Raw genomic sequence first — 21,179 nt, 5'->3', positions numbered from 1 at the left:
AAATACTTCAATCTTGGATGACGGTGCGCCGCTTGATCGATGTATGGAGACACCTGCACCCACTGGACAGAGAATACTCCTATCACTCACCTGTGCACCTCCTACACACCCGCATAGACTTAATACTTAGCTCACAAGACTTGATATACAAATTCACCAACGCAGAATACACCACAAGGGTAATCTCAGATCATTGCCCACTCATAGCACATATCAAATGGGGCAGACCACGCACACGAATCCCGACATGGCGCCTTCAGCCAAGACTTTTACAGGATCCCCCTTTCAGAAAAGAAATAGCCGCTCAAATCACTTCATACTTTGCACTAAACAGTAGAACAACTAAATCCAGAGCAAATGAATGGGATGCACACAAAGTGGTAATAAGGGGCATATGCAGGACAATGACCAAGGGAGTACGGCAAACATTAACAAACGAAACCCGCAAGCTTGAGCAAAATGTACGATCTGCAGAATGCAAATTCGCAGAGGGTACAATAGAAAACGCGGACCTCATTGGACTGAACACAGTGGAATGAGGCAGACCAACGCCTGAGGCAATATGATTATCGACATCACTTGGCCCGTATGCACGCAGAGGGCGATAGGCCAGGAAGACTCTTAGCATGGCTCCTGAAGAGCGAGCAACTCAGTGCCCCTATCGGGGCCATCCGCCTAGATACAGGGACAATAATAAACACCCAAGCCGAAATAAATGACGCCTTTAAAGAATATTATAGCACACTGTATAGGGCTCATCCCCCTCCCTCACAAGAACAGCTGAGCACATTCTTCAGTGGAATACAAATAAATCACCTCACGGCAATACAGGCTGAGGAACTGGAAAGACCGATAGACCTTACGGAAGTGCAGCAGGCGTTATAGCAGCTGGCGCGTGGCAAGGCACCGGGCAGCGATGGCCTCCCCATAGAATACTACAGCACGTTCCAGGCACAAACACTAGCGCCATACTTAGAAATGTTGGGCGAGGCCTTGGAACTAGGCCAGTTGACAGAATCACGGCGCGAGGCGATAATAGTGGCGCTGCCTAAACCAGGCCGTGACCCAATGGATGTTCGTTCATACCGGCCACTATCGCTACTAAATTTAGACTGCAAATTGCTCTGCAAAATATTAGCAAATCGCCTGCTTCCCTTGCTGCCGGGACTGGTGCACTGCGACCAGTCTGGATTCATACCCGGCCGCAACACATTTATCAATATACCGAACCTACTACGCCTGATGGCAAATACACCAGAGGGCGAATATAGGCAGGCAGCGGTGTCACTGGACATCGAAAAGGCATTTGACACACTGGGTTGGCCTTTCCTGCTGGAAACACTTAACCTAATGGGTTTCAGCAAGACATACGCTAGCTGAATCAGGGCCTTATACTTTAAACCAACAGCAAGAGTCAAGACAGGAGAAACCATATCCGAGAAGTTCAACATTGAAAGGGGCACCAGGCAAGGATGCCCATTATCCCCACTTCTGTTCGCTCTCGCCATCGAGCCCCTGGCTGCCCGACTGCGTGCACTTGCGCCAGCTTGGGGCATCCAAGATGGACGTACGCACCGCATAGTGTCACTATATGCGGACGATGCACTAATATTCCTACGAAACTACTCAGCCTCCCTTCCTGGTATACTCGAGCTGCTGGAACAATTCGGCACGGTGTCCGGTTTAAAGGTGAACTGGTCGAAATCCTGTTTATTCCCAATGCGCGCAATACCAGAGATACACCGAACGGTCCACTCCCCGGGAGATCTGAAATGGTGCCACACCACATTCAAATACCTGGGTATAAACATATACCATGACCCCCAAGACCTCAAAGAGGGCAACCTAGGACGAGCGATCAGATCCCTCTGGGGTTCTTTACCCTTTTGGTGTTCGCTCCCACTCTCCCCTATGGGAAGAGTGGCTGTAGCGAAGATGATTGTTTTACCGCACCTGCTGTATTTTTTCTCTGCACTACCAGTGGCACTGCCTGCCTCCTTCTTTAAAACCCTGACCAGTATACTGACGGACTTAATATGGGGTAACGGTCGCCGCAGAGTGGCCTTAACAAAAATATATCACCCACTTGACAGGGAGGGATGGGGATGCCGCAATTCGAACTATACTATGCATCCGCCCGTTACAGTGGGTGCTTAAATGGATATGCGACCCTGCAAACATAGAGGCACAAACTATTCACAAGGACTTGGGTCACACCAATGTAATACGCTACCTGCTGGACTGAGACGAATCACGGCGCACACAAAACATTCTACTTAATAATGCACGTTGGATATGGAATCGATTTGCATTAAACAGGGACAAGAAACCACAATACTCACCTAAGATACCACTTCTTGATATACCAAAAATTGAAAGGATAGCTGTAAAACTAGACCTAACAACATGGCCGGAGAAAGGCATATAAACAGTGGGTGATTTTATATAGTGACGGACACTTAATAACTTATGAGGCATTAGCCGACGCCCACAACTTAGGGTGAGGAGACTTTATCGCGTTTGGCGCAGCACGGCAACTAATATGCGCTACATGGAACTGCGGAAACAATGAACCCAACACAGCCCCTATCTTACACGATTTACTAAATTGCACACAAGACCCAATGAATATATCGGGAATATATAGAATCCTGACCACACAATTCACACAAGGTCAAGAACAGGCTAAAAACAGATGGGACCAGACACTAACCACTACTCTTTCACAGCACGCGTGGAACCAGGCTTTAACATCGACTCAAACCGTGTCATGCAACCCCAGGCTCCGATACACACATTTCAATTACATACACCAGACATATCTATCACCACATCGACTTGCACGCATGTTCCCTCATTCGTCTCAGAAATGTCCCAGATGCGGAACCACTGAAGCCACCTTTTTTCATATGACATGGGAGTGCCCCCCAGTCTTGAACGCTTGGAATGATATAATATCTCTCATAGCCGAATGGTTAGATACCCCATTATTCCTCGGACCGGAACTCTGCCTGCTGGGAATAAGAGACAGACCCAAAGGCCGAAAGCAGATACATAAATGCATAGACCTGGCGCTGGTCTTGTACCGACGACTAATAGCTATGCACTGGAAAGCACCTAATGCACCGGGGATGCAACACTGGCAGGCGGAGCTCCTACGCTGGGCAAAAGCAGAAGCATACACATTGCAGTCGCTTCAGGACAGGGGGACCAAAGTAAAGGGAGTAGATATCTGGAACTCCTTTGTTATAATCCTGGAAAGCAAAGATGATAAACGACCCCCCTGAGCAAATTGGTTTAAAAAATAAAATTAAAAAATAAACAAATAATTAATTAATAATAAATAAATAAATAAAAATAAAAAACAATAGGTAGCACACAGCCCACACACACACTTAACGCCATAAAACATACCCTAGGACACTCACCAACAAAAAGCAACTAAAAGGACACCGCTGACACAAAACGGAGCCGAGGGCAATAAAATGTAACATATCACTCGGAGTAGACGTGCGGTGCCGCGACGTTCCGGGAAGTGCTTGGGGGCGAGGGGCGGGCTGACCGGGCTGCGGAGGTCGGGTCTTTGGCGTCCCCCCTTCTTAGAACCACGAACAAGTGAGATCCAGTTGTATACAGTGAGCTTGAACTGGAGCGTGGGCACACGGGGCGGCTCCAGTTCCGTGATCGGGGCATCTGCGGTGTGGCGGTCTGCCCCCCCTCCCTCCCCTGGCTCGCCCCGACACACAGCCCCTTGAACAAGCCTCCTCCCCTATTTCTCTTTCTCTCTACTCTTCTTATTATTTCTCTTTGTATTCTAATTTTCATACGCTCTTAATGACTTTAAAGAACTCCAGTTGTGTGCACCTAAGTAACCACAATGACAAGAAAGCAAATGACAAGTGCGAGAAACCAGTATTGGTGCAAAAAATACCTGCGTAAAGTTACATGTTTTTATATTATGACTGGATTTTTTTTTTTTCCTCCTTGTGTGAAATATAAAACAAATAAAAAAAAGATTTAAAAAAAAGAAGGAGCACCAATGCTTCTAAAACAGACATAATGTATACTAACTTAAAAAGAATATATACCTCTGGATTTATGCCAACCGCACCAACAATTGTACTGACAAAACATTCCAAATTGCAGGTTGCTGAAACAAATATCATTGACTGGGCAGTTTCAACATATGTTTGGTAAACAACGGTCCCGCAAACCATCAAGTCCTTACTATGTACACTCAGTTAGATGTCTGCACTTCCAAAGCCCACATGGAAAGTAAAGAGGAAAGAAACAGGGGTGTGGCAAATTTTCATTTTAAATCAAACATACATATGACAAATGACTTACTTAAAGTGAACAAATATCAGCTGAAAGATACAAGAAGACATCTTGTTCTTATTTAATAATGTGTTGTCTTTTCATTTCAGTGTTTCGTGCCTTTGATAAGGACAATGACAGTTATATCAATGTAACGGAATGGGTTCAAGGCTTATCTGTATTTCTTCGAGGGACTTTGGATGAAAGAATCAAATGTAAGGTATTTCTGTTTTTTAAAACTATATGCTGCGTACTATATACGTATCTTAAAGGTTAGTCTCCGTGCCTCCGTCATGGGATTTCCATTAATATTCATAAACATAGACTATTTCTGCTTATGTGCTGGGTCTTGTAAAACTTTTTCCAGGAGAAATATATTTTTTGCGAAGAATGTTTAAATTGAATGTCTTCTGTAGCCAACGTTTTCTGCATTTTGTTTTAATTAGAATTATAAAAATAATTCTGAACAAATATTTGTACTAAAAAGCTAATCTAGTGGTTCCTTATTTTAAAAGGCAAACAAAGCTTGAAACTAGCTCTACTTTTACTGCAGGGGACAGGGTGCTACTGTTTCATTACTGGTCTCTGTGGACAATTGTTTGAGTGTTTTGTTGAGGAGGTGTGGCAGGGTCTGAAACCATAACTCAGTTGATAGGCGACCTAACTATCTTGGTGGAGGAAAGAGGGCTGACAGAGACAAAGAGTGGCAGGTAAACACCAAAGTATAGTGCTCAGATACAGAGCGAGACTTACAATATGATGGTCAGTTTCCAAAGAATAAGTCTACTTTCCAAAACAGCCCCAGCACTAGAGGCATCAGCATTGCATCTCCCTGCAAGATTATTATGCAGAATATTGCAATGTCTCGTGAGATCACTCATTTTGAGTCTTGCTACATGAGGTTTCACAACCTCTCAAGATCTTCGTGTGAGATCTCGAGCAGCAGCCTTCTTGGGTGCTGGCCATTTTTATAGCCTGCCATTCATTGCACACATGTTTTCCAACTCAGCAGCTGGTCTAGAAGCATACACACAACTTGTGAGAGCTGAGACAGTTTAGAGGTCAAGCGCAGTGTTTTGCAGAGTAGTGAGTAGATTTCCAAGGGCACAGCTTCATCCAGAGCTGGAGAGAACACAAAGGACTCCATTTTTGACAAAAGACTAATCCAGATTCTATACTTGCACCGAAGAGGTACATTTTAACAGGAGAATCCTATGGTGTGAAACAACGATGAACATTGAGTAGACACAGAGCAGTTGCTGAAAGATGAGGTGTGAAGAAACATTGTTAGGACATTAGCGATTCAGCAGCAGCATAGAGTTGCATCTTGGGTGTGACGTAGCATCTCTTGGAAGCAAATGCACTTCCTTTACATTGGCATATCCTTTTGAACATCAAATAGGAGGAAAAGATGTGAGCCTTGGTGGAAGATGCAGATTATATATCTCAGAGGGATAGTTAGAACAAATAACTAAATGCCTTGTGTGTATTGCATTCCAGGTAGTACATAGCAATGCTACATTGTTATGAGTCGACATAGGGCACATAGTTGAGGGAAGTTGTGACCTCTAGCCAGGTAGTGGGGTGAGATACAAATTAACATGCAGTTAGCATGAGTGTGGAGAATTGGACGTTGTTGCCCTAAGTTGTAATCATATACTTGTGATAGGTATTCCAGGCAGCCCCAGCTGCTGCCACCTCACAGACAGGTTTCTGCTCTCCTTTTGCTTGAGCAGCTCAAGCCCAGGAAGGCAGAACAAAGGATTTCCTTTGGGAGAGGGGTGTTACACCGTCTCCCTTTGGAAATAGGTGTTACATGGCTTGGGAGGGGTAGTCTCCCCAAGCCACTGTTATGCTTTGAAGGGTACATTTGGTGCCCTCTGTGCATAAACCAATCAACATCGGTTCAGGGACCTCCAGTCCCTGCTCTGGCACGAAACTGGACAATGGAAAGGGGAGTGACCACTCCCCTGTCCATCACCACCCCAGCGGTGATGCCCAGAGCTCCTCCAGAGGGTCCCCTGGTTTTGCCATCTTGGATCCAAGGTTGGCAGGGAACTCTGGAAGCATCAGAGTGGCCAGGTCAAGCAGGTGACGTCAGAGGTCCCCTCCTGATAGGTTCACCCAGCTAGGTGACCAATCCATCTTCAGAGCTATTTAGGGTCTCTCTTTTGGGTGGTTCCTCATACTCGGCTTGCAAGATTCCAGCAGGATTCCTCTGCATCCCTTACTTCAACTTCTGACCAAAGAAAGTGCATCTGGGCTCTCCAGGACCCGACAATCTGCAACAAAGATGAAAACTTTGCCTGCAACATTGTTTCCACGGCTCCTTCCAGCTTCTGCAACACTTACCTTGACATGCATCCTCTGAGGACAGCCCATCTTCAGTCTGCACGGGAAAGAAGAAGGAATCTCCCTTGGAGTGAAGGAGTCACTCCCCTGCATCTGCAGGCAGCAACAGCAATGACAACCGGCTGCGTGGATCCCTTCCCCTGCTGAGCTACATAGATCCTGCATCATGGATGGTGGTCGGAAGTGGTCCAGACGGTCCTCTCTACCAGTTGTCCAACTTGGGTGGAGGTAAGCCCTTGCCTTCCCACGCAGGACAGTACCCCGTGCACCACATCTCTTGCAGCTGCCAAGGCTTGTTGGCACTTCTTCCAAGGGGTCTTAAGTCTTCGTGTAGCTCCAGCCCCCAGCACTCCTTTCTGCGATGCACAGCTCTTTGAGTGGCTTTCCTGCGGCGTGGGGCTCTTTTTCGTAGTGCTGTGTGGACTCCATTTTCACCTTCTGTGTCCCTGTCCTGTGGGACTCCTGTGTGTGCTGCCTGTGTTCTCTGGGCTCTCTGTGATGCTGAGGGCCCCCTCTAACTATCCCTCCTGGGTTGAATTCTCCTGGGTCTTGCTAGTCCCCGGAAGCACCATTTTTCACCAACCATGAATTTTGCCTGTACTAAGGCTTGTTGGTGGAATCCGGATACGCAAACCTGACTGCAGTCTTCCTTCCGGCATGGGACATCACCTGCATCCTCCAGGAACTCGACTCCGACTCAGGGGCTGCAGTGCTGACTCTTCTTCCTCACCGTCGACTAACTCGTGCTATCCACAGCTTGATGGGTAGAGGCTCCTATCCCCACTGGACTCTGCTGTGTCTTCTGGTCTTGGCCCTTTCTTTCCACATGTCTTACTCTTCAGGAATACATCATTGGTTTCTTGCAGTCATCTCTGGGTTTTGCAATTCTCTTCTTTTCTTCTAAGTCGGTGTTCTGGGGAAATTCTAGTAATTTACTCCTGCTTACCTGGTTGCTGGGGGGTGTTGTGGTACTTACCTTTGTGCTTTCCTGATACCCCCAGCTGCCCCCCACACAGTCTACTTATCTGGGTGGGAGTGACACTCTCACATTCCATTTTTTAGTATATGGTTTGTGCTCCCCTTAGGTCCACTATTCTCTATTGTGTTTTACACTGTTTCTAATGTATTTTAACTATTCTTATGCCTACTTCTGACAACTAGTGTATATATCTTGTGTATTACTTACCTCCTAAGGGAGTATTGCCTCTATAGTAATTTTGGTGTTGTGTTACCATAATAAAGTACCTTTGTTTTTGTAACACTGAGTGTATTCTTTCATGTGTGTAATTGCTGTGTGCCTACAGTAGTATTGCTTAAGCTTTGCATGTCTCCTAGATAAGCCGTGTCTGCCCATCCACAGCTACCTCTAGAGAGCCCAGCTTCTAGACTCTGCCTACACTACACCATTAGGGGATCCCTGGACCTGGTATAAGGTCTAAGTACTTTAGGTACCCACCACACACCAGACAAGCTTCCTACACTGGTGGTGCAGCAGTGGGATAAGCCTTTGCAACTGCCTTATCACTCTGTCACCTGGTACTTTCCACGAGAAAGACCACTCTTTACTTAGAGGTACACATAGTACCTAGTGTTAGGAATCTAGTCTCTGTGTTTGGGTAAGCTAGCGGTCTAGGCATAGCCCTTGTTCCAAACTTCTTGAGAGAGACTAGAAGTTAGGGAGGTTAGGCACACCTTAAACCACTCTAACACATACCATATCTGCAACTGGACACACCTCTGAGGGAGTTGATTCTCCTTGTGAGAACCTGACCTTCAAAGAATTGAAAGGGATGTGTGCAAAAAGGAAGATAGACATGGGGAGCAATCCTAATAACAGCTTGCTCTTAGGCCTCTTCCTCCAGGATGATCAGGAACAAGCTGGTGACCAGGGGGAGGAGGGCGAAGGAGTAGATTCTAACCCCTCAGATGTAGAAAAAGACATTTTAGATCTTGGGAGGGGGATCAACAGGATAACTTAGAGGGTCACAAGGTCCCTAGCAGACTCACTAGCATGGTTGGAAGCACTTCAAGAAGTGGGAGGACATTCCTGACTGGTAGGGCTCCCTTTACACCCAGAGGGCTAGTGGAAAGGGTCAGTACGCCTAGGGACAGATCCTCCTCTACCCATTCCCATGTCACCTCAGTGTCTGAGGGGACCAACTGTTCCAACCCAGAGGGAGACACCCTAGACAGGGAGCCACAAAACTGAGGCTGGAAGAGGCCAGGCTGAGGCTGCAGCAGCAACAGCTAGCCCTAGATAGGGAGACCCTGGCAATTGGGAGGGCAAGGCAGGGGTTGGGGCTAACACCCCACGGTGGTGGCAGCTCAGGTTTCAGGGAGCACATGGTCAGGGAGGACTCTTTTGACTTTAGAAACCTGCACACAATTGTTGCCTCCTACAACGTAGGTGTAGGAAACTGGCCTGGTTTGTAGTGGGTACCTTGGGTACTTACACCTTATACCAGGCCCAGTTATCCCTTATTAGTGAAATGTATTAGTGTTCTAGCAGCTTAGGCTGATAGAGGTAGCTGTAGCAGGGCAGCTTAGGCTAAACTAGGAGACATGCAAAGCTCCTGCAATACCACTATAGCTACACAGTACTTATACACAAGTAAAGACAATACTCAGTGTTACCAAAAATAAAGGTAGTCTATTTTAGTGACAGAAGGCCAAAAATATCTAAGAGGCAATACTCTTTCTGGAGGTAAGTATTATACACAACATATACACTAGACACCAAAATAAGGTAAGTAATTAGACATTGGATAGTGCAAACACTAAAAAATACCATAGATTGCAATAGGAAGAAATAGGTCTAGAGTCAATACAAACCATATACTAAGAAAGTGGAATGCGAATCACGAATTCCCCCCTAGACAAGTGTAGTGTATAGAGAATCCCTGGGAGAGTAAGAATGCCACAAAGGTGAGTAAAATACCCCACCCCAGAGCCCAGGAAAGTAGGAGTAAAGTACTGCAAGTTTCCTCAGGACACACTACAAGTCATGATTAGAGTTATTGCAAGAACCAAGCAAGACTACAAGCAACAAATGGTAGGTTCTGGGACCTGAAGGCATGTAAAGAAAGGAGACCAAGTCCACAAGTCGCAGAAGATTCCAGGAAGGACATGAGCCCCTGCCAACCTAGAAGGTGGTGCAAAAGAAGAGTCTCCGGTTGGAAGAAGACTTCAGAAGAGCACCAAGGAAGATGGCTGTGGGTTTCTGCGAGATGCCATGGATGTCCCACGTGGAGATGTTGGATGCAGGCGGGCTGGATTCGTCCAACAAGCCTTGGTTTAAGCAATGTCACGGATTGCGTCAAAGTGGTGCTTCCTGGACCCAGGAGGGACCTGGGGGCCTCAACTCAGACTGAGGAGGCAGAGGGGGCTCCCAACACTGGAGGGAGCCCACAGATGACCAGGCAGCACCCACGGAGGTCCCAGGACACGGGGACAAAGAAGGTGCAAATTGCAGTTGTTGCAGCACTACAAAAGAAGGTCCCACACCGCCGGATAACAACTCAGCAAGTTGAGCGTCACAGGATAGAGTGCTGGGGACCTGGGCCAGGCTGTGTATGAAGAATTCTTGCAAATAGTGCACAGAGGCCTCAGGAGGTGAAGATGACACGGTGCACAGCTCTGTCGCAAACGGGGAAGGCAAGGTCCCCTCTACTTACTCCACTTACCTAGATGGAGGACTGACTTCCGCTTTCCATTTTTTTAGTATATGGTTTGTGATCCCCCTAGGGCTATTTCTCTATATTGTGATTTTCACTATTTGCACTGTTTTCTAACTGGTTTATGCCTATTTCTGCATATTAATGTATATACCTTTTGTATTACTTACCACCTAAGGAAGTATAGCCTCTATGGTATTTTTGGGATTTGTGTTACCAAAATAAAGTACCTTTATTTTTGTACCACTGAGTGTTTTCTTTCATCTGTGTAAGTACTGAGTGTGACTACAGTGGTATTGCATGAGCTTTGCATATCTCCTATATAACCCTTGGCTGCTCATCCACAGCTTCCTCTAGAGAGCCTGGCTTCTAGACACTGACTACACTACACTACACTAATAAGGGATACCTGGACCTAGTATAAGGTGTAAGTACCATAGGTACCCACCACACACCAGGCCTACTAGCATGCTCTGCATAGTGAATCATTGGTGCCTCCATAATTATGGGGGTACTCTTCTGTACTGTAAATGCTGCCATGGCCAGGGCTTGCTTACAGGGATGGTGTCCCTTCATGACTGAGTCCAGCAGCCCACTGAAGTATGTGATTGGTTTGTTTCCTAGCAGGTACTTCTGTGTGAGGACAACTGTCATCACCTCTCCATTGCAGTGGCAGAATAGGTACAACCCTTTGGTGTAATCTAGAGTTGCGAGGAGAGGAGCATTTGTTATCTCATCCTGCAGGTTTTGGAAGGTTTCCCTCATCTCTGGTGTCCAAATTATCTTATCCTCCCTATCTCTTGCCTGCTTGACAGCTGTCAATAAGCGGGCTATTAGAGTGCTATAATCAAATACTCATCTTCCACGTAGATACAGAGGCCCAGAAACTTGTGCATTCCTCTGATATTTGCCAAATGGAGACTACCCTTTCAGGTGTTACTTGTCTACCAGATGCTGACAGTAATTGTCCTAAATATTGGAATTCTTCCTTACAGTACTGAAATTTCCCTTCTCCACTTTATATCTCTACTAACCACTCATGTCCAGAGAGGATACAGTGTCCCTTCTACACTCTTGCCTGGTAGGACTACAATCCAATATGTCATCGACATTTTGCAACAGTGTGCTGTTACACTGAAATTTTTACAGGTCTTTTTTATTGCTCTGTTGAACACCCTGGGGGATTTGCAATACCCTTGGGGCAAACAAGAGTACAAATACTGGGTCCCACAATATGAGAATGCAGTCAGATAATGACTATCTGGATGGAGAGGAATGCTGAAGAAGACATTCTTAAGATCGATAACTGAAGAGTACCCAGCGTGCTGCAGAATGTTTGTGAGGATGATGGAAGGGCCTGGGACAATCAAGAATTCAGGTAACACATAAAGGGTGCAGGTCTTGAAACGTGCACCAAGTATTGCCCTTGGCTTTCTTAACTGGGTATATAGGGGTGTTACAAGGTGACACTCCACTCCTGGTGACACTCCAGGGTAAATTATTCCTTGTTCCAGAAACACCTGTATAGTGGGGATGATGCCCTCCTCTGTCTGCTTGGACAACAGGTATTGTTTTACTCTGGGTAAGATGGCACCTTCCTTCAATGTAATCCGACGTCTGGCACCTGTGGCAGATTGGCTTCTTCTACTGAGTCCAAAGCTCTGCTTGGTGTGGGCATTCTGACTTCTAACACAGTTCTTAGTTGTATGTCATCCTGGCGAAGTATAATCCTTTTCTTGGGGCTATCATCCTATAACTTGTCATCCAGTATCTCCCTAATCATCTTTCCAGGCTCAAGGAAGATGACACGTGCCCACAAAGCAGTATTATGGTCACTGGCTGTCAAGGCGCCATAGGTGGGTGTTAGTTCCAAACCCTCTATCCGCAATATTACCTCTGCTTCTGATAATATAGGGTCCTGTCCTTGCTGCCTAAAAAGGAATTCTTTGGGCAATTGAACCTCCCTCCCCAATAGCTCTGGTATTTCTGCTATGATGGGGTATACTGCTGCAGTAAATGCATCCACACCAGTGCGCCATGCTCTCGTCTGGTCTCTGCTGGAGGGGTCTACCGTTGACTCTGGAGGGTCGAACTCCAGGTGTGGAGCAAACGATGCTACCGTCTTGCTTAAAATGAATGTTCATTTTAAATTTTGCCATCAAGTCTTTGCCTAACAAATTTGCTGGGGCAGCTGGAGAGAACATTAAGCAGCCGTGAATATGTCTCCCTCCTACTTCCATTTCTATGGATCTGGTAAAAGGAACCCTTACTATTTCCCCAGAGAATCTCTGTGTGTCTATGGATCTGTTGGAAAGTGGGAGTCCTCCATCAGTAATACAGGATTTTGCTACTCTTGTATCTATGAGGAATGACTTTCTCTTGTCATTAATGGACACGGTCAGAGTGGGTTCCTCATATGGCATGTGTGTCACTGACCAGACTGGACACACAGAAATCCTCTGCGGGCATCCTCATTGTGTGTATCCTTCCGCAGGGGTCACCTGGAAAGGATTTCCCCCACTCACCACCAACCCTCCTTGTCCAGGTTGGGGTGGGATTTCTGTGAAGGTATTTGATAGCGCTGCTGAGGCAGTCCTTGCTGCGCTTGGTGCATTCCTGGTTATGTAGCAATTTGTGGCAGTGTCTGGGGTATATATGTGATCTGTGAATAATTGTGTCGCTACACTGTCATATTTCCAGATGGACCATAAATTTTTCATTCTTTCATTTTGCTCCTCCCATCTGTAGTGCTTTCCTCTTATTTAGTTTCTAAGCACTAACATAACACAACAGAAATGCACTTCTGAGGTCAAAGAAGACTTTTATTGTTATTTTATTCTTCCCCAACCACAATGTTTATGAATGAATGACGAATTAGTAGCTTTCAAGTCCGCGTTAATCAAACAAAATATATCAGTTTGCAATATACACAGCAGGTTATATTTATAAGATATTGAATGCAAAGCAAAACAAATACTTCACCGTGTGGGAACTATTCACAGCTTCATCTTTCTAAGGTCTGCAAGCTGAGGACCCCTGTCAGCCGCGAGAAAGAGAGATTCATCTACCCACACGGGATTGCTGGCAGCCTGCGCCAAGCTCCAGCACGAGGTCCGGCAGATTCGAATCTGACCCTCTGCAGCCTGTTACATTCGTTACAAAGGTGTGCCCCCTCCCCTCAGACCTGGGAAACTGAGCAAGCCTTTTGGAGACTGGCCAGGTCTCCAAGACTACTCCTGTTCCCAAGCTCAAGGGAAGAGAAACGACGCCCATGTACTCTCTCTTATCAGGTCTAGTCTACTGTGAGAGCAAAACATCTTGGTTCTCTGGTGCAAAAACACAGCTTGGAAAAATACAGCTTAGATTCTCAACTGCCATGTCTAACTCCACGTTAAAGGCAATGGGCAGCTAACCTAAATATCAAATGCAATGTCATGTTAAAGGCAATAGGCAGCTAACCTAAATATCAAATGCAATGTCTAGTGTCATGTCAAAGCCAATAGGCATCTAAGCTGAATACAAAATGCAATGTCTTATATCATGTCAAAGCCCATAGGCAGCTGAGCTGAATATAAAATGCAATGTATAATATCATGTCAAAGCCAATAGGCAGCTGAGCTGAATACAAAATGTAATATATGATATCATGTCAAAGCCAATAGGCAGAATATCTAATAGCATGTCAAAGTCAATAGGCAGCTAAACTGAATACATCATGTCAAAGCCAATAGGAATGCAATGTCAAAGCCAATAGGCGGCTAGACTGGATACAGCATGTCAAAGCCAATAGGCAGAATACAGAATGTAATGGCTAATGCAATGTCAAAGCCCATAGGCGGCTAAACTGAATACAGAAAGCAATGGCTAATGCCATGTCAAAGCCAATAGGCACAATACAGAATGTAATGACTAATGCAATGTCAAAGCCCATAGGCGGCTAAACTGAACAAAACATACCATGTGCTACTGGTGAACATTGAGCAACTAATATGCGCAGTGGTGAAACACAAAGTCATTGGTCAAAACAAAACTTTATCAAATGGCAGGACATTCCGCCCTTTGACCAATGAATTTTTGTTTCACATATCTCATATTTCAAACAAACATAAAAAAAACATCAGCACAAAAAAACATTATGATCAAAGCAATCCCTGTAACGCAATAGAAGTGAATTAACACATTGATCTCATAACCTTTCACATCAGATACATCTACATAGAAAAGACTGGGCAATTTTTTTTTTTTTTTTTTTTTTTTTTTCTCTGAATGAGTCTCTAATTCAACAGTGTTAGCAATTTGATGTGGCATGAGTTCTGCTCATGTAAAGGTGCACGGTCCACCTGAAAGGTTTTCTGGAAGGTAAGCAAAAGTCAGAGTTCCATACGAGAGGGAAAAAAAAAAAAACACAGCAAACAAGTTGAACTTGAACTGAAGGCGCAGTTTGCGCAAAATGGATCCATGGTGCTGGCACTTTACTCAGCCAGGTTCAGGTTGGGGATTCGGTCCCTTCCCCGACCCCACACGCACACACCGGAAGGGGGACCACACAGCACACTCAGGGACAGTGGCGAAACGTGGTCGGATCTGCAAAAGAAACAAGTATGACTTTTCTTGCAAATAACATTTTTCATTTAAACTGCACCCTTCCTCTTTCTTTCCCTGTTTTATAATCAGCAGGACGTTTTTGGGGCCCTTTGTTATATTCTCTGCAGGTTCTGGAGGGTCACTTGGGGCTTCAGCCCACACATCAGCACTGAGATTTTTATCTGCTGCACCACAGCTTCCCTTTTCTTGCACTGTCAGAAGGGCTGGGGCAGACTCCTTCTTTACCAAACCTCCATTCACTGCATTTTTGTCAAGTTGGGCCATTCTGTCTCCAATTTGTATGAATGAATCAGATTCTTTTCTAGGTATCAGCATAATTTCGATTTTTCCTTGGTAATTTGCAGCAATCACTTTCCCTAAAACCTGATCAATTTGCCATTTCTGTTCTGGTAACTTTCCTCTCCCCAACTGCTCTGTGACTGCTTGCATGACAGATTGCTTTTGTGCGTGCTGCACAGTTTTTATCTCTCTCATCTCTGCCCACCTGTAAGTGGCTTTTTCTCTCAGCTGGGGCACCCACTTAGCCATCCCCACTAAGGCAGAATTCTGGGTGTACACTTCTCTCTCTGCATTTTTCTCATTAACATCTGCAAGGTAATTGAACCAGTTAGGTGCTAAAACATTATCAAAGAACCAAAAATCAGCATAAAAATGACACATCTCATGTAGCTCTTGCTTTAAAATCTGACACACATTATACAACTCTGTTCCTTCTACTGTGCCAGAAAGCAACATTTCAGTCAATGAATCATTAGTAAAACAAACATGCTTTTTATCTTCAGTGGACACGAATTCAAATGGTGCACACAACTTCATTGGTAATTCTTTTATCTGTGGTACTCTAGCCCTGTCTTGCAAGTACCAGATCCATTGTATGATTCTAGCTAGGGGCACTATTTTCTTTCCTTGTTCTTGAGTTACATGTACATCAGTTTTTCCTTCTTGCACTGCGCAGAAACCTAAAGTCTGCATTATTTCATTTGCCAAATCACAAGCGCGCAGCTGCATATTATTTTTCACAGTGACCATGTACAAAAGTGTTAGGATTTCTCTCAAATGAGGGCTATTCTTTTTCCAAAAATCAAACAAGCTAATGAAACTCGGGGTGTCTTGCTCTAAAATCTTTTGTTTTACTTGTGCATTTTGCAACGGTAACTCGTAAATCACATTCTGAGCTCTCTCGTCCGTGTTATCAGTTAAGGAATGCATTTTGGCTGCCAAAAACCCTGGCTCACACAGAAACTCAGTGCAGCTCGGAGCTGTCTTAACCCCCTCATTACTGGAATGGGACAAGAAAGATTCTTCATTTTTATAACTTTCAGCATTATTTTGAATTATCGTATCCTGGCTAATTTGCTCACGTAAATTCCTATTTTCATGTTCCAACTTCCTACATTTCTCCTGCATTTCTCTGTAAGCAGATAAAGGTATCCAGACCTTTCTGTCATCATTACTTCCAAAACACACTTTTTCTACATATATACAACGGGAATTATTTCTCAAAACAACATCAGGCATTTTAGCTACACATGCATTTTCTTCTGTAATTCCCCAAACAGAAAACAATTCACAGTTTTTCTTAGCACCATCAGGCAGTTCATCAACGCATGTATTCTCAGACATGGTCTGCCGTGCTACTGTGATTCTCCAAACAGAAAACAATTTCTGTAATTCTCCAAACAACAAAAAACAATTACACTTTTAAAGTGTGCACTTAGAAATCTACTAACTCGTCAAACCCCTTTAATCACCTCTTAATGACCGACCCCACGACTCCAGGTACCAATTGTAGTGCTTTCCTCTTATTTAGTTTCTAAGCACTAACATAACACAACAGAAATGCACTTCTGAGGTCAAAGAAGACTTTTATTGTTATTTTATTCTTCCCCAACCACAATGTTTATGAATGAATGACGAATTAGTAGCTTTCAAGTCCGCGTTAATCAAACAAAATATATCAGTTTGCAATATACACAGCAGGTTATATTTATAAGATATTGAATGCAAAGCAAAACAAATACTTCACCGTGTGGGAACTATTCACAGCTTCATCTTTCTAAGGTCTGCAAGCTGAGGACCCCTGTCAGCCGCGAGAAAGAGAGATTCATCTACCCACACGGGATTGCTGGCAGCCTGCGCCAAGCTCCAGCACGAGGTCCGGCAGATTCGAATCTGACCCTCTGCAGCCTGTTACATTCGTTACAAAGGTGTGCCCCCTCCCCTCAGACCTGGGAAACTGAGCAAGCCTTTTGGAGACTGGCCAGGTCTCCAAGACTACTCCTGTTCCCAAGCTCAAGGGAAGAGAAACGACGCCCATGTACTCTCTCTTATCAGGTCTAGTCTACTGTGAGAGCAAAACATCTTGGTTCTCTGGTGCAAAAACACAGCTTGGAAAAATACAGCTTAGATTCTCAACTGCCATGTCTAACTCCACGTTAAAGGCAATGGGCAGCTAACCTAAATATCAAATGCAATGTCATGTTAAAGGCAATAGGCAGCTAACCTAAATATCAAATGCAATGTCTAGTGTCATGTCAAAGCCAATAGGCATCTAAGCTGAATACAAAATGCAATGTCTTATATCATGTCAAAGCCCATAGGCAGCTGAGCTGAATATAAAATGCAATGTATAATATCATGTCAAAGCCAATAGGCAGCTGAGCTGAATACAAAATGTAATATATGATATCATGTCAAAGCCAATAGGCAGAATATCTAATAGCATGTCAAAGTCAATAGGCAGCTAAACTGAATACATCATGTCAAAGCCAATAGGAATGCAATGTCAAAGCCAATAGGCGGCTAGACTGGATACAGCATGTCAAAGCCAATAGGCAGAATACAGAATGTAATGGCTAATGCAATGTCAAAGCCCATAGGCGGCTAAACTGAATACAGAAAGCAATGGCTAATGCCATGTCAAAGCCAATAGGCACAATACAGAATGTAATGACTAATGCAATGTCAAAGCCCATAGGCGGCTAAACTGAACAAAACATACCATGTGCTACTGGTGAACATTGAGCAACTAATATGCGCAGTGGTGAAACACAAAGTCATTGGTCAAAACAAAACTTTATCAAATGGCAGGACACCATCTCCTCATGTTACAGTCTATAATACGATGCCCAAACCTCTGACAATATTAACATGCCTGATCCCTTCTTGGAGGACCCATCCTACCTTTTCCTACTCCTCCATTATAGAACAGTATGGCATTATCCCCTGTTAACTTCCCAGCCCTCACCCACATCCTTTTCTTTCATCTTATTGAGGTAATGTGCGGGATCATCATTCTGTTGCACAGACTGAGAAATGAGTGATCCGATGTCTGGTCTGTCAGGGTATATTTTCCTCAGGTGATCCCACATTACAGATCTGACCAGGTTAAATGGTGATCCACTCCGGCCTTTTTTAAATACTGTGCCTCTTTTGTCTCCTATGAGGGAGCCAAGCAGGCTTTTTACATCCTGTACTGCCAGGGTGATGCCTGCAGTTTGCTTCCCAAATGCTCTGATCTATTTCCCTGCGCCCTCTGTCAGCAGTGGCAACTGTTTTCTGAGTTTTTCCTTGTCCATTTGTGGCCAAGGAACATAATGTGGTGCCCCAGGGCCCTTACGTATTAGGGGCATCTAATGTAAAGGGGTAGTGGCACGCGGGGAGGATGCTGTCTGGCGTATTGCTGCCATATGTGCAGATATTTCCTCACATAAGGGTAGTCCCAACCAGGATCACCCATACCATACAGAATGCAGTGTTCAGCATTTGCCATATTGTGTGGATCAAAGGACCACTCTTCTGGCCATGGGCTCATCTGTGGAGCTAACTGCTCAGTTCAGTCTACGAAGGGCCTCATTATGAGTGTGGCGGTCTGAGGACTGCTGCACTTCAGGCAGTCTGAGCACCACAATATGACCTTGGTGGGTGAATGTGTTACTTTTGTGACCTTATTGATTCACAAAGAAAAGAAAACACAAATTGCACGCAAGCTGCAGGTGTTACCCTTACGGCCTTACTGATCTACAAAGAAAAAACACAAATCACATGCGCTTACATTACAGTTACCTCTGTTTTTAGTATTGCCAAGAAGAGTGCACTTATTTAAAAGGAGGCTCATGGTTTGCTTTGTCCTCACCTTTAAGGGGACGACAGTCCCCTGAGCCTTTCCAATCCCCCATGCACAGACAGAACTTCAATTAACTTGGCGTCTGTTCACCTCATCAAGTTTGTGCACAAAGGTCTCTCTGCAGTGGGTACCTGTGTGCCACATACTAGGGGCTTACATGGGGACACCGGTATGCTAATTGTGGGATGAAAAAGGTTCCAGCAACCAAGTTTAAAGGAGGGCGCATAATCACTGGGTTCCTGGTTAGCAGGATCCCAGTGAACACAGTCAAACACACTGACAAACAGGCCAAATGTGGGGGTAACCGAGCTAGAAAGAGGCTACTTTCCTATACAACCCCCACCCCCAACGAAGGACAATAAGGCTAACCTTGGCCAGTTGGGACTCTATTGTCTAAGTTTTGAGAAATGGAGAGTAGCTCTGCAGGAGAGTGGTTACTCCCTTTATCATCCACTATGTGGATCTTCCCTGTGGGGAGGTGAACCACCCTGTTTGGTTACTTCTACCTAAAGTACATTTAAACAGTGTACCCTGTGATTCTATATTTTTAAGGTGTGGGAGGAGTTTTAGAGTGGGGCAGAATGACTGTTCCTGGGTCCCTATGTTAGGACAGGGATGCTGTCCTAGGGGGCGTAATGCTAGACAGGGGTGCTGTCTGAGCAGGGCTAGAGCAAGACAAAAATGTTGTCCTAAAGCTCAGCTGTGGCAGCATTTGGCTCCTGTGGTACAGGCTCCACCCTGGGGGTGGTATCCTCCCTCAGAGGAATGAGATCCTTAGTGGGAGGGTGGGCAGTGGATAATTTGATATCCTGCATACCTGTATTTTTAGGAGTGTCCTGGACCATTATTTCAGGCTCCAGGGCTCTTTCCCTACTTTGCTTTTTAGCCTCTCTTGAGATTAAAGGGTGCAATTGCTTGGAAATTCCCAGCATGGATAAGGAACTCTGCCTCAGCCCAATCTGAAGCCTCTAGGTCATTTGCTAAGAGACACTCAACGGGTAAGCTAGGTGAGACTACTAGCTGTTTGGTGCCAGTAACTCCACCCCAGCCTAGGTGTACTACAGCTAAGGGGAGGGACTGAGTGGAGTTTTTGACATCAGTGACTTGGTACTGGTGACCAGGTAGGTGTTGTGCAGGTGACACTAGGTTTTCAGTAACTAAGGTGACACAGGCACCTGTGTCAATGTAGGCATGGGCCTCAACATCATTTATCTGAATGTGGTGTTTGTACTTATCCATATTAAGGGGACAAGCAGCTAGGGTGGCAAGGCCAGTGCTACCCTGTGAGACAGAAACTGTCTTGGGGGTTACAACACCTACCCCAGTTTCTACTATGGACCCAAATGTGAACCCAACTACACCTTTGGGCTGACTGCTGCCAGTAGTCCCACCACTATTACTACTACTACCAGGGGCACAAGGAGTGGAAGTAATAATGGTGGAAGGCTCAGGGCCTTTACCAGGACAGGAGCAGTCCCCTGGCCTATGGCATTTATTTCTGCACACATAGCACCACGGCTTTTTACTGTGTGCAGAGGAGGAAGAGGTTTTAGACTTTTCTGCCATGTAACCAGCCTTCCAAAGCTTTAACAGAACAGTCCACACAGTCTATCCAATCTTGTAAGGACTCTTTTCTGGTCTCCCTGAACTTTATTCTGTATTGTTCAGTGGTGAGACCAAACCCTCTAAGAGTGCAGACTTAAGAATACTGTAGTTGTCTGCATCCTCTTCTCTGACAGTGAGAAGTCTATCCCTCCCCTTGCCAGAGAAGGACAACCAGAGGATAGCAGCCCACAGTCTTTGAGGGATCCTCTGAACTTTACAGGCCCCCTCAAGTGCAGCAAACCAATTAGAGATATCATCCCCTACTGTCAGAAAGTACCATCTTTCTTGGCATCTTACCCCCATTTTTATCTGTATGTCAGTATGTTTTGCCTGTCTCACTGGGATCCTGCTGGTCAGGACCCCAGTGCTCATAGTTTGTGGTCTAATTTGTGTGTTGTCAGTAGTGCTTAACTGTGTCACTGAAGCTCTGCTAACCAGAACCTCAGTGCTTAAGCTCTCTCTGCTTTTAAATTTGTCACTATAGGCTAGTGACTTAATTT

General features: G+C 45.1%; 1 protein-coding gene across 1 annotated transcript in view; it reads left to right on the top strand.

Moving 5' to 3' along the window:
• CLXN (calaxin) overlaps positions 1 to 21,179 on the top strand; it is a 153,294-nt gene that overhangs the window by 64,146 nt on the left and 67,969 nt on the right. The window contains exon 3 of the mRNA XM_069211644.1: positions 4,428 to 4,532. Within this exon, the coding sequence (XP_069067745.1) occupies positions 4,428 to 4,532 (105 nt within the window). The remainder of the gene's footprint in view (positions 1 to 4,427; positions 4,533 to 21,179) is intronic.

Source organism: Pleurodeles waltl, chromosome 10 (assembly GCF_031143425.1).
Source record: "Pleurodeles waltl isolate 20211129_DDA chromosome 10, aPleWal1.hap1.20221129, whole genome shotgun sequence".
NCBI lineage: Eukaryota > Metazoa > Chordata > Amphibia > Caudata > Salamandridae > Pleurodeles > Pleurodeles waltl.
Note: the sequence above shows the minus strand (reverse complement) of the source record. Positions and strands in the feature narration are given on the sequence as shown.